This window comes from Malaya genurostris, chromosome 2, assembly GCF_030247185.1.
Source record: "Malaya genurostris strain Urasoe2022 chromosome 2, Malgen_1.1, whole genome shotgun sequence".
In the NCBI taxonomy this organism is placed as follows: Eukaryota; Metazoa; Arthropoda; class Insecta; order Diptera; family Culicidae; genus Malaya; species Malaya genurostris.
In genome coordinates, this window is record NC_080571.1 from 99,484,613 (window position 1) to 99,507,333 (window position 22,721).

The window sequence follows — 22,721 nt, forward strand, 5'->3', positions numbered from 1 at the left end:
TCATCGGGCAATGAGACCCAGATCGATGAAAGGAGAAGATTTCGATACGCTGCCTGTGCACTGGAGAAGTAATCCTAAAGCTTGGGTTACTAAACCAATATTTGAAGAGTGGTTTAAAGAACTTTTCATTCCGGAGGTTCAGAAATACCTGGAAAACAAAGGAATGAAGTTCAAAGTTCTCTTGATAATAGACAACGCTCCAGGACATACCGCACCTCAACATTCACAAGTACAAATAGTTTTTCTGCCACCCAACACTACATCATTGATTCAACCATTAGATCAAGGCATTATTTCAACCTTTAAAAAGCTATATATTAAACAAACGTTTAATTACATATTGGAACAGTTGGACAAAGACCAATCTATGACGGTAATTACAGCATGGAAAACGTTTTCGATGCGGGAATGCGTGCGTTTCATTGGTACAGCGTTAAAAGCTATGAAAAACTCTACACTAAATAATTGTTGGAAATCATTATGGCCAGAATGTGTTGAACATGATGGAAAAACGTTATTTGATGATCGAGAAATTATTTTACTAGCGCATGCAGTAGGAGGTACAGGTTTTGATAATTTTACCTCCTCGGATATTAATGAATTGCTGGAAGACACTGTTATATCCGATGAGGATCTGTGTACCGATGTAATAGACGACGTTGAAGAAGAAGAAGAAGAAATTGGACAAATGAATGCCGATCAAATTAGAAAAGGTATTGCTATAATTATTTTGATTATTGTCTCTTATATAATCCCTTTTTACCAGGTATTGCAATGTGCAATGCAGCAGCTGCTCACTTTATCAATGTGGATCATAATACTGCAAGAGCTATATCATTTAGAAGTGACATGAAATATTGTATTGCTAGATATGAAGAGGAGTTGAAAAACCTCGAAAAATCAACAGTTACAGAGACTTCCTCTCTACGAGATTCTCGGTCAAACGATGACGAAGTTGAAAATTTAACATGTACTATTCCAGGGCGAAGGCGTCGTGTTATTTACGACAGCGATTAAATATTAATATTATACATATTAAACCACATACAGAATTTGATACAGAATTATTCAATAAATGATTTTTTTGCAAAATGATTTTGATTTAAATAAGTGTTTTTATTAGCTCTAATTATAGTTTTATTGTTTCGATCTGATATATTACCACTTTTATATAATCGATCCAAGAAAAATTCGTTTTTTTGAAATAGAGTAATTTCTAACTTCTTCTCTAAGACCGTGTTAATTGCGAAAACCGTGTAAAAGAAAACCGCGTTAATTCCGAAAACCGTGTAAAAAAAGCCGTGTATAAAAAAACCGTGGGAAAAAAAACCGTGCAAAAAGAGACCTTAGTGTAATTGTAATTGGCGAAACATGGATAAAGCAGGGCCGTACATATATCTATAATATTCCTGGATATAATGCAACTTTTTCATGCAGAGAAAGCTCTCATGGAGGATTAGCTGTTTATATCAGCGATAAACTAGGGCAAAGAATAGTAAGAAATGAACAAATAGATGGACTTCATACTATTCATGTCGAGCTAAACGTTGATGCGCGTTTATATGATGTCATATGTGTGTATAGACCGCCTTCCTTTGATTTTTCAAAGTTTCATGATATTCTAGAATCATGGATATCCAGCTCTAAAAAAAAAACAAACCGTGCTACATAGTCGGAGATGTTAATGTGTCAATTAATCTCTCTAACAATAATGTTGTTCTAAGATATCGTAATGTTCTAGAATCATATGGATTTGCGTGCACAAATACTTTCCCCACACGTCCCTCTAGTAATAACATAATTGATCATTTCATATGTAAACTGAGCGAGGCGCCCTGTATGAGAAACGATACAATCTACACTGACATAAGCGATCACCTTCAAATTGTATCTACCATATGGCTAAAGAAAGAGAGACATAAACATGTTCTTACTAAAAAAGTTATTGACCACAACAAACTAAAGAGAATATTTAATCCTTATATTAATAGCATAATCAATGTTAATTATGTCGATGAATGTTTTTCCAACATTATATCTAAATATAACGAAACTCTTTCACAGTGTACCACAACCTATACGAAACAAGTGACAGTCAAAAACGAATACTGTTCCTGGATGTCTTTTGATCTTTGGAAATTTATGCAAATTAAAGCCAATTATCTTAAAAGAGTGAAAAACAGGCCGGATGACTCTCACGCGCGAGAACTGCTCAAACATGTCTCGAAAAAGGTTGAAAACATGAAAAAATTTCTTAAAAAATCTTACTACGCTAATCTACTCTCTACCACCTGCCATTCTAAACTGTGGAGGAATATCAACTCCATTATGGGACGAACAAAAGAAAAGGGACAAATTAACCTTACAGTCGATGGAGTTCAAACATCCAATTATCTAGAAGTTTGTGAAGCTTTTATTAATTATTTTTCTGGTATTGGTAACACACTAGCTAACAGTATTCCAACTAGTGGTAACATTGATCCTTTGAATACTACAACTTGTATTTCAAACTCAATTTATCTACGTCCAGCTTGCTTGAATGAAGTAATTCTGGCAATAAACGACTTAGACAGCAATAGAAGTAGTGGCCCAGATAATATACCTGCAACATTATTGAAAAGCAATGCTCGATCGTTTGCATCAATCATTTTTCAAGCATTCAATAAAATTATAACTTCAGGAATTTTCCCCGCCTGTCTGAAAGTAGCTCGAGTCGTTCCAGTATTAAAATCTGGAAATCCTTATGATCCCAGTAACTATCGTCCAATTTCAACGTTGTCTGTGTTTAGCAAAGTAATAGAAAAGCTTCTTGTTGCGAGGTTACTATGTTTTTTCAAATCCAACAGAATTTTGTACGATTTTCAGTATGGTTTTCGGGGAGGATGCAGTACTACGACTGCTGTTGTAGAGTTGATGGACTGTCTTATTAAAGATATTGACTCTAAGAAACTTGTTGGATCGTTATTTCTTGATTTGCGAAAAGCGTTTGACACCTTGAATCACAATATTCGCCTACGAAAACTGGATAGATGTGGCATAAGAGGAATTGCCAATGATTTACTAGCCAGCTACTTAAAAAATAGAACACAATACGTGGCGGTCGGGGGAGTACATTGTTCGTATCGATCAATCAACATAGGAGTGCCACAAGGTAGTAATATTGGTCCACTTCTGTTTCTAATATTTATCAATGATATTGGAAACTTGAAGTTAAAAGGAATACCTCGACTCTTCGCAGACGATACTGCTCTGTTTTATCCATGTATAGATGCAAGGACGATTGTAGCTTCAATAGAACAGGATATAAGTGTCCTAATGAATTATTTTAATTCAAATTTTCTGTCATTGAATCGTTCCAAAACAAAGTATATGATATTCCATTCTACGAGGAAAAAAATACAAGACCATCCAAGTCCCATGTATAATCAGTCAGTCATCGAAAAAGTAAATAATTTCAAATACCTTGGTATTCACCTTGATTCTTTATTATTATGGGATAGTCATATCAAAAGTATGGAAAATAAATTTTCGTCACTCTCTGGAGCACTGCGGAAAGTAAGTTATTTCATGCCACGGAAAGCTCTACTTAAATTTTATTTTGCTTGTATACACTCTCACATCCAGTATCTTCTAATTGTTTGGGGTCTGGCGGCAAAGTCCAAGCTGAAAAGAATACAGACTTTACAAAATAGATGTCTGAAAACCATCTTCAAGCTACCCTGCTTGCACCCTACTTTACAACTTTACTCTGATACTTCCCATTGTATATTACCACATGCACTTCGCGATATGCAGACAATTACGTTCGTTCACAATGTTCTTCATCAACCAGATTTTCATCATAACCTTTCAATATCCACTGGTCTTCGGCAGCAAAATACACGGCAGTCGAACTCATTATTGCGAGTCAGAGCATACTCTAACTTAGGTAAAAGCCGCATCATGTTCAACGGCCCAACAATTTACAACGCTCTTCCAAACGAATTGAAACAAATTACGAATATGAATCTATTCAAAACAAAATTAAAGTATTACCTGAAAACACGAATAGTAACTTATATATTGTAATGTGTATCAACCGTATGTAGCTCTCGATTAGAATAAATGTAAACAAGATATTATTACATATATATATATATATATATATATATATATATATATATATATATATATATATATATATATATATATATATATATATATATATATATATATATATATATATATATATATATATATATATATATATATATATATATATATATATATATATATATATATATATATATAGTTTTTTAAAATTATCATTTTTTTCTTGTTGAATGTTCTCACCGCTTTGTAACTAGTTTTTTTTTGTTTGTTTTTTTTCTCAATTGTGTTGTCACTGCAGCAAGCTACAGTCTAACTGTGATATTGACCAGAAAGTTCTCTGTGTTAGCTTTTTGGTGTGAATATCTGCGGTGGGTTAACGTTCGTTATATCGTTATACGTGTAGCGATGTCATGCTGTATTAACTGTTTGCATGCTTCTATCTAACATACAATAGTCAACTTCAGTTTCATTAACTCGTTCACTTATTCAATTATTCAAGCTTTCATTTTTTAACTCACTCACTCGTTCCATTCTCCTATCCATTCATCTACGCATCTATCCATTCATCTACATCATCCACTCATTTATTCATCCACTCATTCATAACACCATTCACAAACTCATTTTATTCATTTTAAGTTTTTGCTATTAATTATGATATTAAAAGGAGGAGGTTTTTGTGCCCTCTTGAGCGAGAACTGGTGGCACAGTCAGCTCAAGAGGGTTTTTTTTCCTTCTCCGATAGATAATTTATTAGATTTTGCATTAAAAAAATTTTGTTAATTGATTAATTTTATTTTATTAAGAGCCCCTTAAAGGAATCTTACATTCCACTGGGTGCTCTCTCATATTGTAAATAGTAAAGGGTGATTTTTTAAGAGCTTGAGAACTTTTTTAAACAATAAAACGCATAAAATTTGCAAAATCTCATCGGTTCTTTATTTTAAACGTTAGATTGGTACATGACATTTACTTTTTGAAGATAATTTCATTTAAATGTTGACTGCGGCTGCGTCTTAGGTGGTCCATTCGGAAAGTCCAATTTTGGGCAACTTTTTCGAGCATTTCGGCCGGAATAGCCCGAATTTCTTCGGAAATGTTGTCTTCCAAAGCTGGAATAGTTACTGGCTTATTTCTGTAGACTTTAGACTTGACGTAGCCCCACAAAAAATAGTCTAAAGGCGTCAAATCGCATGATCTTGGTGGCCAACTTACCGGTCCATTTCTTGAGATGAATTGTTCTCCGAAGTTTTTCCTCAAAATGGCCATAGAATCGCGAGCTGTGTGGCATGTAGCGCCATCTTGTTGAAACCACATGTCAACCAAGTTCAGTTCTTCCATTTTTGGCAACAAAAAGTTTGTTAGCATCGAACGATAGCGATCGCCATTCACTGTAACGTTGCGTCCAACAGCATCTTTGAAAAAATACGGTCCAATGATTCCACCAGCGTACAAACCACACCAAACAGTGCATTTTTCGGGATGCATGGGCAGTTCTTGAACGGCTTCTGGTTGCTCTTCACTCCAAATGCGGCAATTTTGCTTATTTACGTAGCCATTCAACCAGAAATGAGCCTCATCGCTGAACAAAATTTGTCGATAAAAAAGCGGATTTTCCGAATGGACCACCTAAGACGCAGCCGCGGTCAACATTTAAATGAAATTATCTTCAAAAAGTAAATGTCATGTACCAATCTAACGTTTAAAATAAAGAACCGATGAGATTTTGCAAATTTTATGCGTTTTATTGTTTAAAAAAGTTCTCAAGCTCTTAAAAAATCACCCTTTATGTTCCCTTCTTTGTTAGTATATAATCGTTAAATGTAAATACCTCAGCTGTCAACGTCGCGATTTTTTGTTTCTCTTTCCTGATAGAACTTTTTTTTCTGAGCCGAGGTATGTATGTGTCCGTGACCAGGAAGCTCCGATTGAGTGAGCTTTTTGGTGCGGGGGAGTGTAGAGGACATTTAAAAAAAAAAAACATCTTCTCTGTCCATCAAACACTAGTCTTCTCGCTTTATACCTATTTTTTCGCTCGAGCATTGAGTAGGACAGTGTATTTATAATCGCTTGTCATCTTCTTAAATGGTGTCAGTCGCTGGATGGACATCTCTACTGGCTTAGTATTATTTTATTTTATTTAATTTTATTAAATTAAGTGCACATTTTAATTAAATACACCCACCAATCGACACACATACACGTTCAGACAATTCACTACTTCAACTGAACGAGCGAACTGATTCGAAAGTTATTTGAAAGTCGACCCTCTTGGTACAAAGAAGAAAAAACTAAAAAAATATCATTCATCAGTTATTTTCCTCAGATTCTATAAGGTAGTTCATTTGCAACTATTCTTCAGTACCAAAAAAGAGTGTGATCATACTTCTGAAATATCTCCTTTGTCATTCATATTCAGGTTGGAAGGAAAGACGACGGAAGGAACGTGCCGTTCGGAAGGAAACGACGAAAAAGATGGAGAGCGATAGATTATTTATGTAGCAATATAGACTTACACTAGTTATTATATGATGCCAATATATCCTTTCAACCTCAGTTGGTTGTCATGCCCCGATGCAATCGTAGTGTATGTTGGCAACTCAAAACTTCCCGGTTCGGAACCAGTTGCTCAAGCAATTTTCTATAGCAAATCAAAAATCGCCTAAAGGTATGCAATTTCATCTTACTTCGCGAAATCTATTTTTAGATTTGCACGGTAAAACCTTTCCCCCAACAAATGGGTAATAAAAGCAGAAAAGTCGTATTAAATTTGTAACAAATTTAGATATAATATTGATATTTACTTATCGAGGTTTGTAGCAATTTTGTTATCACCTAGGTTAAATTGAGTTTTAATTTTTGTTATTTTAACTATTCACGAGGTCAAGATTAAGACTAATTTAGATAGAAAAAAAAACGTAATCTGGGGTTGAGATACAATTTTGTTCTCCTTGTTGATCGGGTATCGAGTGGAATTGAAAAAAACCGCGTAAATTGAGGGTTTAGAGTATTCCAAATTATAATGGAAGTATATGAGTCTGCTTTGTATTTACATCAATTAGCCTCTGCCTCTGACTTTACCAATACACCTATTTAATGACTACAAACGGACTTTTCAACTGTCAGCTCTATTTTGAATTCAACGCGTTCCGAGAAAAACTGAGTTAAACGGATCAAACTTTCTATCAAACTTTCCATATTTATGATAACTCGTTAATACTATACGAGGAACATAAATGCGACAAAGAGTTGTTGTGTTTCAACTTTGAATCAAATTCCATTTGATGGTATCTGGACACAAAATCTCTCTGAAAGCTATAATAACAAATACTGATTGTGCTACTAGCATTGCAAATAGATTGGTTACTAAACAAATAAACTTCGTATGGCAATGTCAGAGCTGCAACGTAATGGTAACATTTTCGGAACTTCACTTCCTGATAAACAAATCTCATAACAAGATCTCAAGGACAAATAAAGCTCTCGGTTATCTAATTGCTGAAGTGCATATTGTCCGTGCCCCGAACAAATCCAAATCCTGGCTTTGCATTGCCTTTCCGTATGCTACATACTCGGAGCACTTATCACGTCTAGCACAAATAAAACAGCACATAGAAACAACATCAAATTCAACTTACATTACACTGGACGCCCGTCGCTGCAGACCACGTAGTGCCCCGATGTCCCGATGGGGCACCCTTGGTGGCGGGGTGAACAAACTCTGACTCCGGTCACGAATGGGATCCGTCTCCCGGTAGTTCCGGAAGATGGTAGCTATTTTCAGATTGAAGCACAGCATGGCCAACACGGTTGACTGAGAACTGCGGCACTGTGCACTGGTGAGTTTTCCGTCCGGATCGAGACACTTCTGCTATTTGGTTCACCCTAACGGTAGAGGAGTTCGGCAGAGTGAGGCATGTTTTTTGCATTCATCCATGGTACCATTCTCGGTACGCTGGCAATGGTTTTATGTTTGAGGTTTTGCTGTCCGGCCACCGATATCGGATTCCAATGTTTTCGTTGCGCTGCATGAAACTGTATGTTTAGTTGGTGCGAGCTCGTTGAACTTACCAGTAGGACACCGGTGAGAAGTAACCGCAGCTAACGATAAGGCCAATTCTTAGTTTGATTCCCTAGCTAACAAATACATTTCCTCTGTTATGACTTTGTTTTTTTTTCTACCGACAATGTGGAACCACAATCTTCATTGAGGATCAACTACATCAGCGGCTCACTTGATTACAACTTTAGCTATAACACTCTGATTTTGCTTATCACAGCTTGCCAAAAAATTCTTTCGCTACATTCCGACAGGTGTTTTGAAAGACCACTAGAACTTGAGATTTTTTACTAAGTAAGATGATTTTTATGATTGGTTGAATTATAATAAGTGATTCGAATTCTTTTCCCAATACAAAGAAGTCAATAATTGTGATTTACGTATAATTGTAAGAGCTCTTGTTTCAATTATATAACAACATGAAAATTCACTGCAATAAAAAAAAAATAATTCAAATTTCACTAGACTACCTTGAAATATTGGTAGGTATCAATTTGCAGCTGGCATGATTCTGATTTATCGACGTCATCTATATAAACTCCGGAAGGTCTTCGGCTAACGATAACATCATCCTGATTCCAGCATATTTCATTGGTTTCCCCACTATCTGCGTCTCCAGCCAAACACCCACCCACCCTCGGTTGACGAACATTTTCACTGTCAAACAGTAGGTAACAGCCATCGTCGTTCCCGAAGGAAACAGTCAAGGGTTCTTTATGCTTCCTTGAATGTTGTGTTACAAAACTTTCACCCACCAACCCACCGAGATAGGTAAGCAAGCACATGGCAAACACTTCTGCCAGAGATGTACGATCGATGAGGAATGATATTGAATTACTTTGCGACCAAGTAGTTTTTATCCGCCGTTGGTTCACATGGATTAACCCTTTTAAGGCTGTATTTTTTTAATTTATACCATATAAACTTTTAACATTTTGGTAATCCATTGAGTACTTTCAGTAGTGTATCAGTAATTATCGACACAATTTCATATACGTTTCGTAAATTTTTCACGCAAACTTATAACAAACAGAGAAAAAAGAATTTCGAGACAATTTTCAATTAAAAAAAACTAACACGGTTGTACCAAAGATACGACCAAGCACAATGACATTGAAAATGAAACATTTCTTGGTAACACATATAATACAAATTTATGATATTTGAGGATGCAATAAAATAAAAAATAAAACTCAGCCTAATTAAAGTGCTTAGATTGCTTGCGAATGAGAAAACTGACAACTTGATTCTTTGATATTTGTTCACTTTAGCCCCTTTCCAGAAAAACTATGCTCTACTAGTTTCTGAGGAAAACCTTCTAACAAAAAGGCGTCATATATGATTTAAAAGTCATTTCAAAATCAATGTTAGATTAGAACTATCTCTTAGATAGAAGAAGGGTGTTATGTCACATGTAGTAACTTGACAATTCTAATAAGCACTAGCTGACCCGTCGAAGCAGAATTGTCAAACGACTAAGTTGTTAACGTTTCTTTAAAATATTTTTCTGACTACTTAATCTACAATCAACGGAATTCGACACACATTCGCTTAAGCCCAAAAACAGAAACATCACCCAAAATTACTGTGAAAATGTGTACAGCTTTTAAGCATCGATAGTGCTTTCTCAGAACTTGTTCTGTACGTTCAAGTAGTGGATATTTTTAGACACGAAGGAACTTTTGTTAACTTGGGAGAGACGACGCTTACATTTTAAGTTGATATTTATCTTACCAATTTGAATATTCCTCTCAGCAAGAATGGCTTTTATCGTGTAATAGAATGCTCTCCAGCAACCCGTAAAAAACTAAACCATTGATTTTACAGCATAAACAATTGATTCACCATTAGATATATGGGTTGCAATACATATTATTGTATCTTGACAAGATTTTTTCATTTCCAACGATTCAATAGATTGATTCTACGATTCTACAATTGAATTTATTGTACACGTGGTGTTTCAAACAATATGCAAACTGTACATTTGATGGTTTTCCAAGGAAACATGTATGCGAAAATTTTATGATTTGAATTGTTACGATACTTAACAACCTATACATTCTATTGTAAAAAGCATGTTCACAATTAATTGAATAGTGTATAACAATAGATTAAAATGTTTTTCAATTGTAAAAACAAAATTGTTGCAGGTTTTGTAACAGTAAACCGTATTGTTTTTCTACAATATTTTTAATTCGGGAACTCTTCACACGATTCAATCAGTGCCATCAAAGGAAGACGGATATCATCTCAGCAACAAAGAATGGCATGGTTCATTTAATATAGAATGGACACCAGTGCGAAAGCGAATTTCTCTCGTGTGACCCGTCTGAGCATCACGGGTTAGCACCCTGTTGTAGGGATTCGCTCTGATGTAACTCTCGTTTTGCGATCCGATTCTATACGAGCAGTGGATAATTGTGATAGAATCATTTCACTATTGCCGCTTATTCTAACTATGTGCATATAACCTTTGTATGAGTTGTGTCTATGAAAATGTTTGTGAATGCTCCACACCATGGGAATCATCAAGTCGAATCATCGATTAGATTTTCTGCGATAATTGTCAAATTGCGATTCTCTCTTGGTAAATTTAACACAGCGCCGATCATTACTAAACTGTATCTATTTTGATAAGGGCCGTGAAATACTCAAAGTGTGAGGTGGAGCGAAACAATGTAGAAAAATTTTCACACGGTTCATACGTTGAAAAGCAGCGAGTTATATCTAATTACTACTTATTATGTGCGCTTTGTGTAATCTAAATCATTCGAAAGCAAAATGCAAGGAAAATTTCTTAGTTTTACCTTAGCGCTTCTACAGCACAATCTTTTCATTAACTTCATTACACACAATCCATCAACTGGTGAACGATATCAGAACTTTTTCTTCTGCCTACAGCGGTATTTCTAGAAAAGTCATATGCATTCCGCCAGTGATTTAGTAAGCAATAATTGTAGTACTCAATTTAGCACGTGGCTCGAAATGAAGAATCGATGCATGTGAAGTATGCATGTGAAATCTCCACACAAAACATCTTGTTGCGCGCCAAAAAATTTTTTCAACGATATAGTATTCTTTCCTTCGACGGCCAAGCCCTTATGCAACTCATTGCACGCCAAACATCAATCGTAGATTTTGCATTTCTTGGTGACTTTTTCAGTGTAAAATTCCATTGTCCATACAAAATAACTTTATAGATTTTTCCCACTTTTCCGGCAAGTTTTCCTAATTTTTTTGATGTACGAACCCGGTGGGGGTAAAAACTGATCAAACAAAAAAAGAATCATGTGAATCCGTCCATCTGTTCTTACGTGATGCGAATACAAAGAATGATCTCTGCATTTTTAAATATAGAAGACTAGCTGATTTACCCGGTGTTGCTCGGAAATGTTTCATGAAGGCAAGGACAATTCAAGGAATTGTCCTCTTAATCGATACTCTGATTGTAATGAAACACAGCTTTGACGACAACCCGATTGAACAATACTCCCTTCATGTTCAGATTGCGAATGATCAGTGTCCCATCTCAGATCTCATAATAATCATAATTTCCATAGTATTCTCGAAAAATTGGGTCAGTTTTATATTTGAACCGTTTTGTTATAAACATTTAAAACACCTTTCTCTCTATAAATACCTTCTTAATAACCTCCGAGTTTCATATGTATATGTGCTTGTAACGTACTTGAATCATTATGTATATGTCCTTGTAACGTACTTCCGTACATTCTCGTCACATTCGATCTACAATACCTTTGGCTTATATGGCTATAAACACTCGTTCGGCACGTCAGAAAAGATATTGCACTTCGTTGCAAAACAAAAAGTGTTCTGTAAGTAGCAGAAACTTTACGTCTGCTTAGCGGTTCAAATTGAACTGCCGAGTTTAGCACTAAGCAGTTCAATTTGAACTGCTCTGCACTGATGAGTCAAAGACGAAACGTAAAAATAATAATATAAACACTTGCTACATCCTCCTCTTTATAAAAAATTTTATGACCTCATTATTTCCACGTAATTGCTCAAAATTTTCCATCTGATAATGATTATTTTATAACGAAAGGCTGTTTAACATCATGACTACATTCGTACTATAAAATAACGTTTATATATAATTTATTTAACTTAAGATTTAACAATTTTGGTTGTTCGCTGGGGAGGATAACCTATAGAATAACGATTCAGTCAATACAAATGTTGTTGTAAACTTATTTACATCACCTTGAGTCGACAGTTTTCTAAATTTACATAATAAAATGCACATTGATTGTATGATTTCGTCAATTTAGATCAATGTTGAGAATACTCATTCCCCCTCCCTCTTGTGAATATTTTTGTGAACCTCACTTAGTTGCTAGAAATATACTGTACTCGTAAAGAAGTACCAATTTTTCGTAAAAATCAATCAATTTTCCTTTACACTTTCCATGTTCGGGGCATTTGCTCACCCTCACGCTCAAAATAACCCTATAATCTATTTTGATTAAACTTCCCTTTTGTAAGTGAACTTACTACAGATTTCCTCCATGATTATCCTGAGTAATGTAGAAAATATATGTGATTTTCAAAAAATATCGATTCCCACCTTTTGTAAATGTGCCAAACTTGGTGGCGATTCGTTTAGTTGTTTCGTAGTTATGCTGAGAATTTAATACACACGTGTTCATAGGCAGATAAATATTATTTTCCCTTAGTTTTTTGAATTCCCCGCATAATGGAACCAGATCTTTTGAAATTATTTAAAGAAAATTGCGTTGCATTCAAATTAACAACAGCAATACTATCTACTACGACCTTGAAATTCTTGCCACTCTCTTGTTTTACAAATAATCGGAGATGAAAATTTATTTTCAAAAACCCCTTCTCCTACCCTGAAATTAATTATATAAATTTCGTCACTGATCACTTCCCCCCATTTTAAGGACACTTGCTCCACACTCTTCTCCTTGAAAATGATCATCTCTGAAGAGCAAGAAGTATCTGTGCTAAATTTAATAGCAATGCGTTCAGTAGTTCCGAGTTATGCCGTTACAAACATTACATCCCCCTTTTTAGAGGGACGAACTACATCCACTTCACACGAATACCCTTATAATCATATTTAAGTTACATAAAAAGTAACTGTGGTCTTCAAAAAGTATCGATTCTCGTCAAATTAAATAAATTTTTTCATGAACTCTGTTAGGGATACTTGCTATGCTCCCTCCCCCATAAAAATACCCTTACAACTATCTCTGAAGAGCAAAAAGCATCTAAAAATGTTTGCATGGTCTGGAAAAATTATCGATTCTTGTAAAATTTTATGAATTTTTTCATGCTCCCCTGTTAATGATACTTGCTACGCTTCCTCCCTTATACAAATACCTCTATGACTATTTCTGAAGAGCAAGAAATAACTGTGCCAAATTTTATAGCAATTCGTGCATTAATTTCGGAGTTATGCCGTAACAAACATTACACTCCCTTTTTTTAGAGGCACTTACGACACCCTCCTCCCACGAATATCCTTATAATCATATCTAAGTTGTGCAAAAAGTATCTATGGTCTTCAAAAAGTACCGATTCTCGTCAAATTATGTAGATAATTTTTCTAATGACCACTTTTGTTAAGGACACTTGCTACGCTCCCTTCCCCACGAAAATATGCTAATATGCTAATATTCTCATATGCAAGAAGCATATGAGCCAAGTTTGATAGCAATCCGTTCAGTAGTTTCGGAGTTATGCCGTTTTAAACATTACACCCCCCTACCCTCCCCCCCTCTTAAAGGCACTTGCTACATCCGCCCTCCATATAGCCATATCTAAGGTATGCAAAATTTTTCTATGGTCTTTAAAACGTTTCGATTCTTGTCATGTTATATGAATTTTTCTCTGATCCCTCCCCTATAAAAATACTCCTCAAATCATTTCTTAAATGCAAAAAGTACCTGTACTAAGTTTGGTGGTAATCTGTTCAGTAGCTCCTAAGTTATGGCGTTACAGACATACAAACTCATATCCATTTATATATACATAGATATACATGATTTACCTATTGCCATGAATAAATCAATTATTACCGTGATTCAGTGATTTTTATTGTAGGAAAAAATTTAAATCTAGTTGTCATGTGGTCGAAAAAGAGAACGTACAAGTTAATTTATTAATTTTATAGGTCGCGAATCTATTCAATAGAAGATTGCATAGATTTTAATAAGATTGTACTATGTAATATTACATCTTATGATTACTTGAATGTGTACAACTCAATTTTAGTAAACTATGGAGGCCGGTTAAACAAAAGTCGAAAACCATTAGTTAGAGTGAAATCTGTTGCTCCTTACGACATATTTACGACTTTATGGGTTAGAGGAAAATAGGTTAGAGTGCCGAACCAAAGTATTTGATTTTATCTCAAGTCGAGTAATCGCAAAATAATATGGCGACTCCGCTAATGAGATGATTATTGATACAATGGTTCTTTTTTGAAGCGTTTTCTTCCTGGTGGGACAACGTGGCCCAGTTGGTACTGCATAAAGATTGAATGTATTTGCTAGCAAAGACACACACCACAAACGAATAATGAAATGTCACAGTTAAGCAGAATTAAAAACTCTAAATGAAAAAGGAAACGTTTCAATGAGGTGTCACTCATGCAACTGAGTACTCCCTCCCAGAAAAGTTACCTGTATGCATGAAAGCAAAAAATACATTTCTCGCAGATGAAGTTAAAACATTTATATTGTAGGAATATCTATACTGTACATGGTAAACTTGTTTTACAATTAGCTCTAATGTTCTTCGGCCTACTTTCACTTACGTGAAGCGACCACTATGTAACTGACGTAAATGACGTTCATTTGCCATTGAAAATGTTTAATATGAAACGTTCCCGGTGTAATGAAGCGGATTTTAGTTTGCGTTTTGCAGTCTTCGTTCTCAGCCAAGTGACAGCATTCGTTACTTCGTTTACTTGAATGTTTATGACAAAATCAACAGATATGTTAATAAAATCAACAATATTTTTGTTATAAGAACCAGGGCGTGAAACAACAATTGCAATATTGTAATTTTGTGATCTGCGAGTTCTCCGTGTAGTCAGTTCTATAAAATTTTGTTCCTCTTTTTGGCATCCCTTTTTAAAGGAGTGTACTTGAAATTGAAAACTGTTCACTTATCGCGCTGTAATTTTCAAATCAGAAGTCGGATCTGTTTCAAATTCGGGTTTTTTTAAAGAATTATAAGATCTTCCTTTGGTATCTTACATGTTCGCTTGAGTATATTGAATACCAATTAGCTATCGATTTTGTTTCTCCAAAACCGGCAGGCCAATTTAGAATCTTTTGTGATAAATTTTTTGATTTTCTGTGATGATGTTTTATTCTCGTGACATCGGTGGTCGTGTATACTCTGTAAAATCTTTATTTACAAACGAAACGATGGTTCGTTAATAGATTCAGATCAATATTGTATTATGAAGATAATCACGTATGCTTAATTTTTTTCGAACGTGGCAAAATCACAATCATCTGTTAGTTTAAGTCTAGAGCTACTTTCATTGAACCAAACAATAATCATGTAACCTAACTGAATGGATAGAAATTGACATGGTCTGATCAAACAAAATATTTAGGTCTATGATAGAAAAAAAAAATATTTTCGTAGAACACATAGTTGAAATTCAGAAATGTAGCAAATACATTCAATCTTTATGCAGTACCAACTGGACCACGTTGTTCCACCAGGAAGAAAACGCTTCAAAAAAGAACCATTGTATCAATAGTCATCTCATTAGCGGAGTCGCCATATTATTTTGCGATTACTCGACTTGAGATAAAATCAAATACTATATCTTTGGTTCGGCACTCTAACCTATTTTTCTCTAACCCTTAAGGTCGTAAATATGTCGTGTCATTGCCGAACTGCCAGCACGATAAATCAGTTTAGTTAAAACAACAATAAAAAAAACAACTTACAATTTAGTTGTTTTGGGATCGCTGACTTTTGCGTGTAGTAACTGTTATTACTTTTCCCGATTTCCGGTTTCGAAAGTACCGATAGTAGTGAAGAAAAACTTCAAAAAAGGAATTTACATCGATTTCTCAGCAATGGTTCACCGATTTCCCCAGCTCTTGATTTAAATTAAACCTCTCATTGTTTTTAAAGCTACTATGCAATTATATCCGAATCCAACTTCCGGTTCTGTAATTACAGGCCTTTGAATGTTTTCAAACCGCCATATAAAATGACGATGCAAAACCGTTACGTATTGGTACGAAAGAAGAAAATACAACACTACCTTTACGAACGATGCTTACAGCGTGCTTTGATCGATTTCGTACAGGCTATTGAGAAAACGAAAACCTACACCGTTTTGAAAGCACAACGAAATCTATCGACACAGAGCACAGAGGAGCACATGTTTCCAATCATAATGAAGAAACCAGAACGCAAGTAATGTAAACTCGTCAAAAGATGAAAAATTTCCGAATGCAGTTTAGTGTATTGTAATATTGTCAATTAAACAGTAAATAATATTTACATATATGCTTTGATTACAAATGATTATATTGATAATAAAAATAACAATCACAAAGCATGTTTAATTATGCTACTTGTTTTAGTATTACTACCCTTTTTACTTGATTTTCGTATTCAGCAGTAACAAGAGCACAGGTTTTTGTTTGGTTTCAGTTTCATTTAATTGATTCAATCAAAATAGAACATTAAAGGTGAATCAAAAAGCTTTAATTCAAATAATGTCTATAAAATCAAAATTCAAATGGAATATATTTTTCACTGAACTTATTATATGTTTTTAAAAAAGTCTAACCGTCATATAATCAACGACACAGATAAGTACGAAATTTTCAAAACATGATCGTGAAAGCTTTTTACGACTATGACAGCCTCCGGGTTCTAACTCTGGAAACAGATAGTCAAAATCTCAAATATGAAAATTTCATCGATTTCTCATGCAATGTTAAAGAAGAAAGCATCATCGCACCACTAGTAGGCGTAAAACAGGTTTTTAAGTACAATCTTTACGCTCGGTTTATCGGTTCGGGAACAAACATCGATGATTCATAACATTTTAGTTTTTGAGAATTTAGGTTTTAGAAAATCAACCTGAAATGTAAGCCAAATTATTTTATTAAAAAAATAGCTATAAAGATATTTAATACTCACGGCACACTCTTTTTTAAATATATGTTTAAAAGGAAACAAGAAAATCATAATAATATCGAATAGTCTTTCTCTTCACTACACATACAAAAGTTAGAAAAATTTTGAAAATTTACACCATTCAATTTATGTACAGCTCGAAGCTCGGATCTTTGAATAATCGCACAACGGTGATGATAAATTTTTCTGATTCACGCGTCATATTTTTATAAACGGCAGCGAAAGGGATAAGGCTGTTATGAAAGCAAAATAAGAAATTTGAGAAATCCGTTCCACCGACACTTGCTATAAGAGCTGTTTGAAGTAGACAGATGGAACCCTACACGGTTAGGGAAAAATTTGATATTCACTTTGAAGAAGTTGATGATCGAGAAATCATTTTAATTAGGATACCGCAATCTAAAAATAATAATCAAAGGATTGGCATTACATACCTTTTGTGGAATTTGGTACCAGTCTAGGTTTTTCATCAAAAATAAATCATTTATGAGCACATTACGCTGTATTTTTTCAGATTTAAAAAAATTGTGGACGAGTATAACATCAGACTTTAAAAAATAAATCATTCGAAAAACCATGCGTCTCCATTAAATTACCATCATCCGATGGAGACGCATGGTATTTAGTTATAGAATCACATATCACATGCCATTATAACAAAATACCATGCGTTTCCATCTACAACTTGAGCTCAGAACTTAAGAAAGAGTTTTATTCCCAAAGATATTTACACACGCACGTACGGCTGTCTCGATTTAGCTAGTAATGACGTAGGGAAACAGTTCGTTTGAAAGCAATTAGTGAACATGTTGTCAGCGGACGATAGTATTTCATAAGGAAGGACCACTGAGAGAAACATGAATCAGAACTAATGAATTGACACATATATAGAGTTGAAGTTTTTATTTATGAACTGATAAGTCACTTTACATTTATTTTATTCAAATCAAATAATAATTATGTTTAGTAAAAATTATACAGGACAATTAAACTATAGTTCTTTTGCAGAAAAAACTATTTCTAGATACCTAGCGCAAAATCTAGGAAAATTCGAAAATAACTATCAGTTTTAAGGTGAACTGTTCGTCGACGTTCTGTATCACATTGTATGAATAGCAAAGTTGCTTTAAATTGCTCAACAAGACAGCTAAAGTCAAACAGCTTCAACTCATAAAGACGGATAAATCAAACTGGGATCGGATTGACAGTAAATATATGATAATATATGATAGGAAAAGGCTTTAACATCTAACACCTTCCTACTTGAATAATGGCGCGTGGCGACGATATCGTGATGGTTGATGAATTCGTGTATTCATTCACTTAAGACCGCGGATAAAAATACAAGAAAAGTAATACGTCACCACAAGAAATTTACTAACGGTGTATAAACCACAGTTTTCAACAGCTGCTTGGAGGTCTACCTATCATACGTCCAGCTGAAATTAGACAGCTACGATCGGCTGGGCATGTCATCAGGATAACGGATGGCAAACATATGAAAATGGTTCTTGAATGTGATTCGGCAGACTCAAGAAAAAGAGAAGCATAGCGAGCAAGGTGGATCGATCAAATGGAGGGTGACGCACGCAGTATTTTAGTCTTGAATGGCTGGCAAAGAGTGGTCATAGTCTGAGCTGTATGGAGACGATTTCTAAATACTGAATAGACGGGCTTGAGCTCATGCGTGAGAAAAGTACTCCATGAAACACAAGAAAAAGACCACTAAGTGCAAGCAAATGCGATGAACTATATTTGCGAAAGCCTATGAAGTTCGATTTTTATACATAGATTAGTGTCTCATTCATTCTTAGTTAGTATATATTTTGATTAAAGCAATAAAACAATACAGTTTTCTGAAACTGTTTATTAATGGGGTCCTCTTCAGGAAACAACAAAATACTGAAAATATTAAGTTTAAAAGAACTTGTTGTTTGTATAGAAAATCGACGATGCAAATTTGTACGTTCTTTTTGGGTCTTCGGGACTTGCTGCAAGCGCTTCGACATGTTTTATATCTGGTTTATAGTATTTCTTATTACTGCTAATAGCTAACCTCGAAACCTCCAGACTATCCCGCAAGATGTTGAAGTTAGAAACGAATTACAACCGTCCGCTGGCACACATGTTCACTAATACATTCCTTACATCATTGCTTGGTAAATCAACCCAGGCGTACGGGCGTGTGTAAATAACATAAGGAATAAGGGTATTTAGATCTAAGAGCATGTGATATGTGATTTTAGAACTAAATACAATGCGTCTCCATCACATGGTTTTTAGAATGATTTATTTTTTCAAAGTTTGATATTATACCCGTCCACATTTTTCAAAAATGTGAAAAAAAATAAAACGTAATGTACTCATAAATGATTTATTTTTGATGTAAAATCTAGAGTGGTAACAAAATTGTAATTGCAAATGAAAAAAAATCGAAAAATTTGAACATTTTTTTTCACATGAAATACATTTTGAAAAATTTTGAAAAAAATCAAAAAAGTTTCCCATAATTCCTGAAATATTCCTGATTTTTCAAAAATTTTTTGCTAAAAAGGTTTTTGAAAAATTTAAATAAAATGAAAATCAGAAGACAAACCCTAACTCTACTAATATGGCAGTTAAAGGGTTAAAATTTTGGGAAAATCATCTCCAATATAATCAGAATCGATCACCCTAACTCCACCAATATGGCAGTTAAAGGGTTAAAATTTTGGGAAAATCATCTCCAATATAAACCCTTTCAAACAGTGTATATCATTTTTTTCTGTTTGGGGCACTTTTTATATGCAAACCCGGCTTCACGCTTAAAAAAAATATGTTAGAAAATTTAATGCAGTTTGATACTTCGTACTGTCACTATTGCGAAAGTTTCTCTTTTCTCAATTCTGATTACTAGATTTGTTTAGGTTTCAATTTTGGTTGTTGTTTTTTTTTACTAAACTACCCCTTCGTTCAACACACATGTTTAAAAATATTTCTTCTTAATTTTTCAAGAGAACTCTTACTTATCAATTTCGTTTAACTTCCAAGAATCTGACTGGCTAAGCTCGTTTTATTTTAACCTTTCTCATAAAGAAAGTCTCGATTCCAATTAAAGCTCACATTGCACAGTGGTCCGAAACGGGATTTTTTGTAATTGGTGTTTTCACAAAAGTTGTTTGTATTAAACTGGCGCATCTTTTGATGTAAAGGTCATTAGAGTGGTCCATGTTTGGACTTAAATCTGAATCCTAACTTTCTTAATTGAATTAAAAAATTATTGCATTTTACAGCAAAGTTGTAGGAAATTTCATTTTGAGCAACTTTATTGAAGGCGCGTCAGTTGAATACAAACAACTTTGGTGAAGACACCAACTACAAAAAAAAATTAATAGTGAAAATATTTTTGTCACGGTAATTTCCTGTTTCGAACCGCTGTGCATTGCATCAAAAGCTACTGTGAAATTTCATTCGGATCCGACTCCCGGTTCCGCAATTACAGGGCGTTGAGTGTCAAAGCTTTCAAACCGCCATATATAATGACGATACAAAACCGGTACGCACCGGTACGTGTTGGTACGGAAGAAGAAAACCCAACTCGTCTTTACAAACGATGCCCACAGCGTGCTTTGTTCAATTTCGTACACGCTATAAGTTTAAATTAAAGGTCTTATGGTTCCATATGAAGCTATAGAATTTCATCTGGATACCACTTTCCGTTCCGGAATTACAATTACATTTTATAGATGAATAAAAACTTGGAATATTACAAATTTTATATCGTCACTTGAAGTGGTGAAGCAAACAAATTAAAAAGATACCTAAACTGGACTCGAAACTATTCCAATCACTAGTCTTTGTTAGTAGACGACCTATCAAATCAATTCGGCTATCTTGGTTCCCGATTTCCGATTCCGGAAGCACCGAGAATTGTGCTTAAATACTTCTAAACGAAACTCAGTCCATTTTCTCAGAGATGGTTTGACCGATTTTTACGAACTTAAGTTCAAGTAGAAGTTCTTATGGACTCTTAATAAATTCTGGAATTTCATTTGGATTCAACTTTCGGATCCAGAACTACTGGATTAATCGTTAAAAGTTTTACATCGCCTTCTAAAGTGACAAAGTGAAATTTAAAAAAAAATCCTTTTGAACTAAGTTTAAAACTGTTAGAATGTGTAGGTCATATTTGTTGCGGGCCATACGAACCAACCTCAACTATTCCGGTCCTTGGAATCCGGTTTTGGAAGTTTTCGAAATAGAACTAGCTTTTCTTCAAGATGTACAAATCGATTAAAACAAATTTATACATCCAAAGGAGAAGTCCTACGATTTCATACGGAATCCCTGAGTTTGTTGTGGATAATACTTCTGGTATCGGAACAGTAGGGTAGAATTTTCTAGATTACATTGGAACAAACTTTCCTAACCACTCGTTTTTAGAAGTCCACAGCAATAATTATGATGGTATGAGTAATATGAGAAAGGCATCATTACACCACTAGGTGGATTAAAACAGGTTTTCTCATTATTTCTCATCTTTAGGACTAAGTTCGAATAATAAAAATCATCTCTTGCGAAAATCCGTTAAAATTACTATAAAAACAGTTCAATTGACAAATGAATCATGTGCCAGATTCCCTGATAGCCGGCTGTCTGTAGTTTCACGATAACTGTAAGTTTATCGTTTCGTACACCGCATTTTCCATTAAGATCGTATTGTTTACCTAGACATATCCCAGATCTTCTCCCATCTCCACTATAAAACATCTATCATTCTGAGAAATGGAACTCACTATGAACCAGTAGAAAGAAATAACATTTTTCTGATAATCATTGTGACGCTCTGTCATCACCTGAAAATTCCACTTCAACAAGTCATACTGTCAGGAATAACGTCGAACAAACACAATTTCCCGGATGGTTAATGCAATTGTCGATTGCAATAAATGAATAGAACGTGAAAAACTGCTCGTTCCTGACACATCTGACTGAACTTGCGAACAAAAGAGGAACCGCAGATGACAACAAGAAAGTTGTTCCATGCGATCTCAAGCAACTCTCACACGAGCAGAATTTGCTCGTATGATTTATTGTTTGTCGAAACGAGTATTGAACTGTATCAGAACGCATAATAATAAATTGTGAGAGAAACATTGTTTTTCACTTACGGTGTATTTCAATCAGCTCCAATACCCAACCGGCACAGGAAGATGTGAGTGGACCTTTCACGAGACTCTCGCTCTTCGTTTTCTTACGAGCAGCCCATACCGCACTGCTCCGAAACGACTCCCCAGGCCTTGTGTCGAGCAAAAGAAGTACGATAGCATGCAAATATCGGGAGCAGTTGAAAAGTTAAACGGTTCTTCCCTTTTTCTTCGGCTTCGAGCTGTCGCTTGGCACAGTACAGGAAATT

The 22,721-nt window shown here is 34.8% G+C and overlaps 1 protein-coding gene across 10 annotated transcripts in view; it reads right to left on the reverse strand.

Moving 5' to 3' along the window:
* LOC131427801 (GTPase-activating Rap/Ran-GAP domain-like protein 3) overlaps positions 1–22,721 on the reverse strand; it is a 659,718-nt gene that overhangs the window by 200,579 nt on the left and 436,418 nt on the right. For 3 of the 10 annotated variants that reach the window (XM_058591318.1, XM_058591319.1, XM_058591323.1), the window contains exon 2: positions 7,731–8,117. The exons of 5 other annotated variants lie outside the window; for them this stretch is intronic. In XM_058591318.1, the coding sequence (XP_058447301.1) occupies positions 7,731–7,891 (161 nt within the window). In that variant the 5' untranslated portion in view covers positions 7,892–8,117. Of the gene's footprint in view, positions 1–7,730; positions 8,230–22,721 lie in introns of all 10 variants that reach the window. 2 more of the 10 variants (XM_058591320.1, XM_058591321.1) reach the window with 2 other exon arrangements.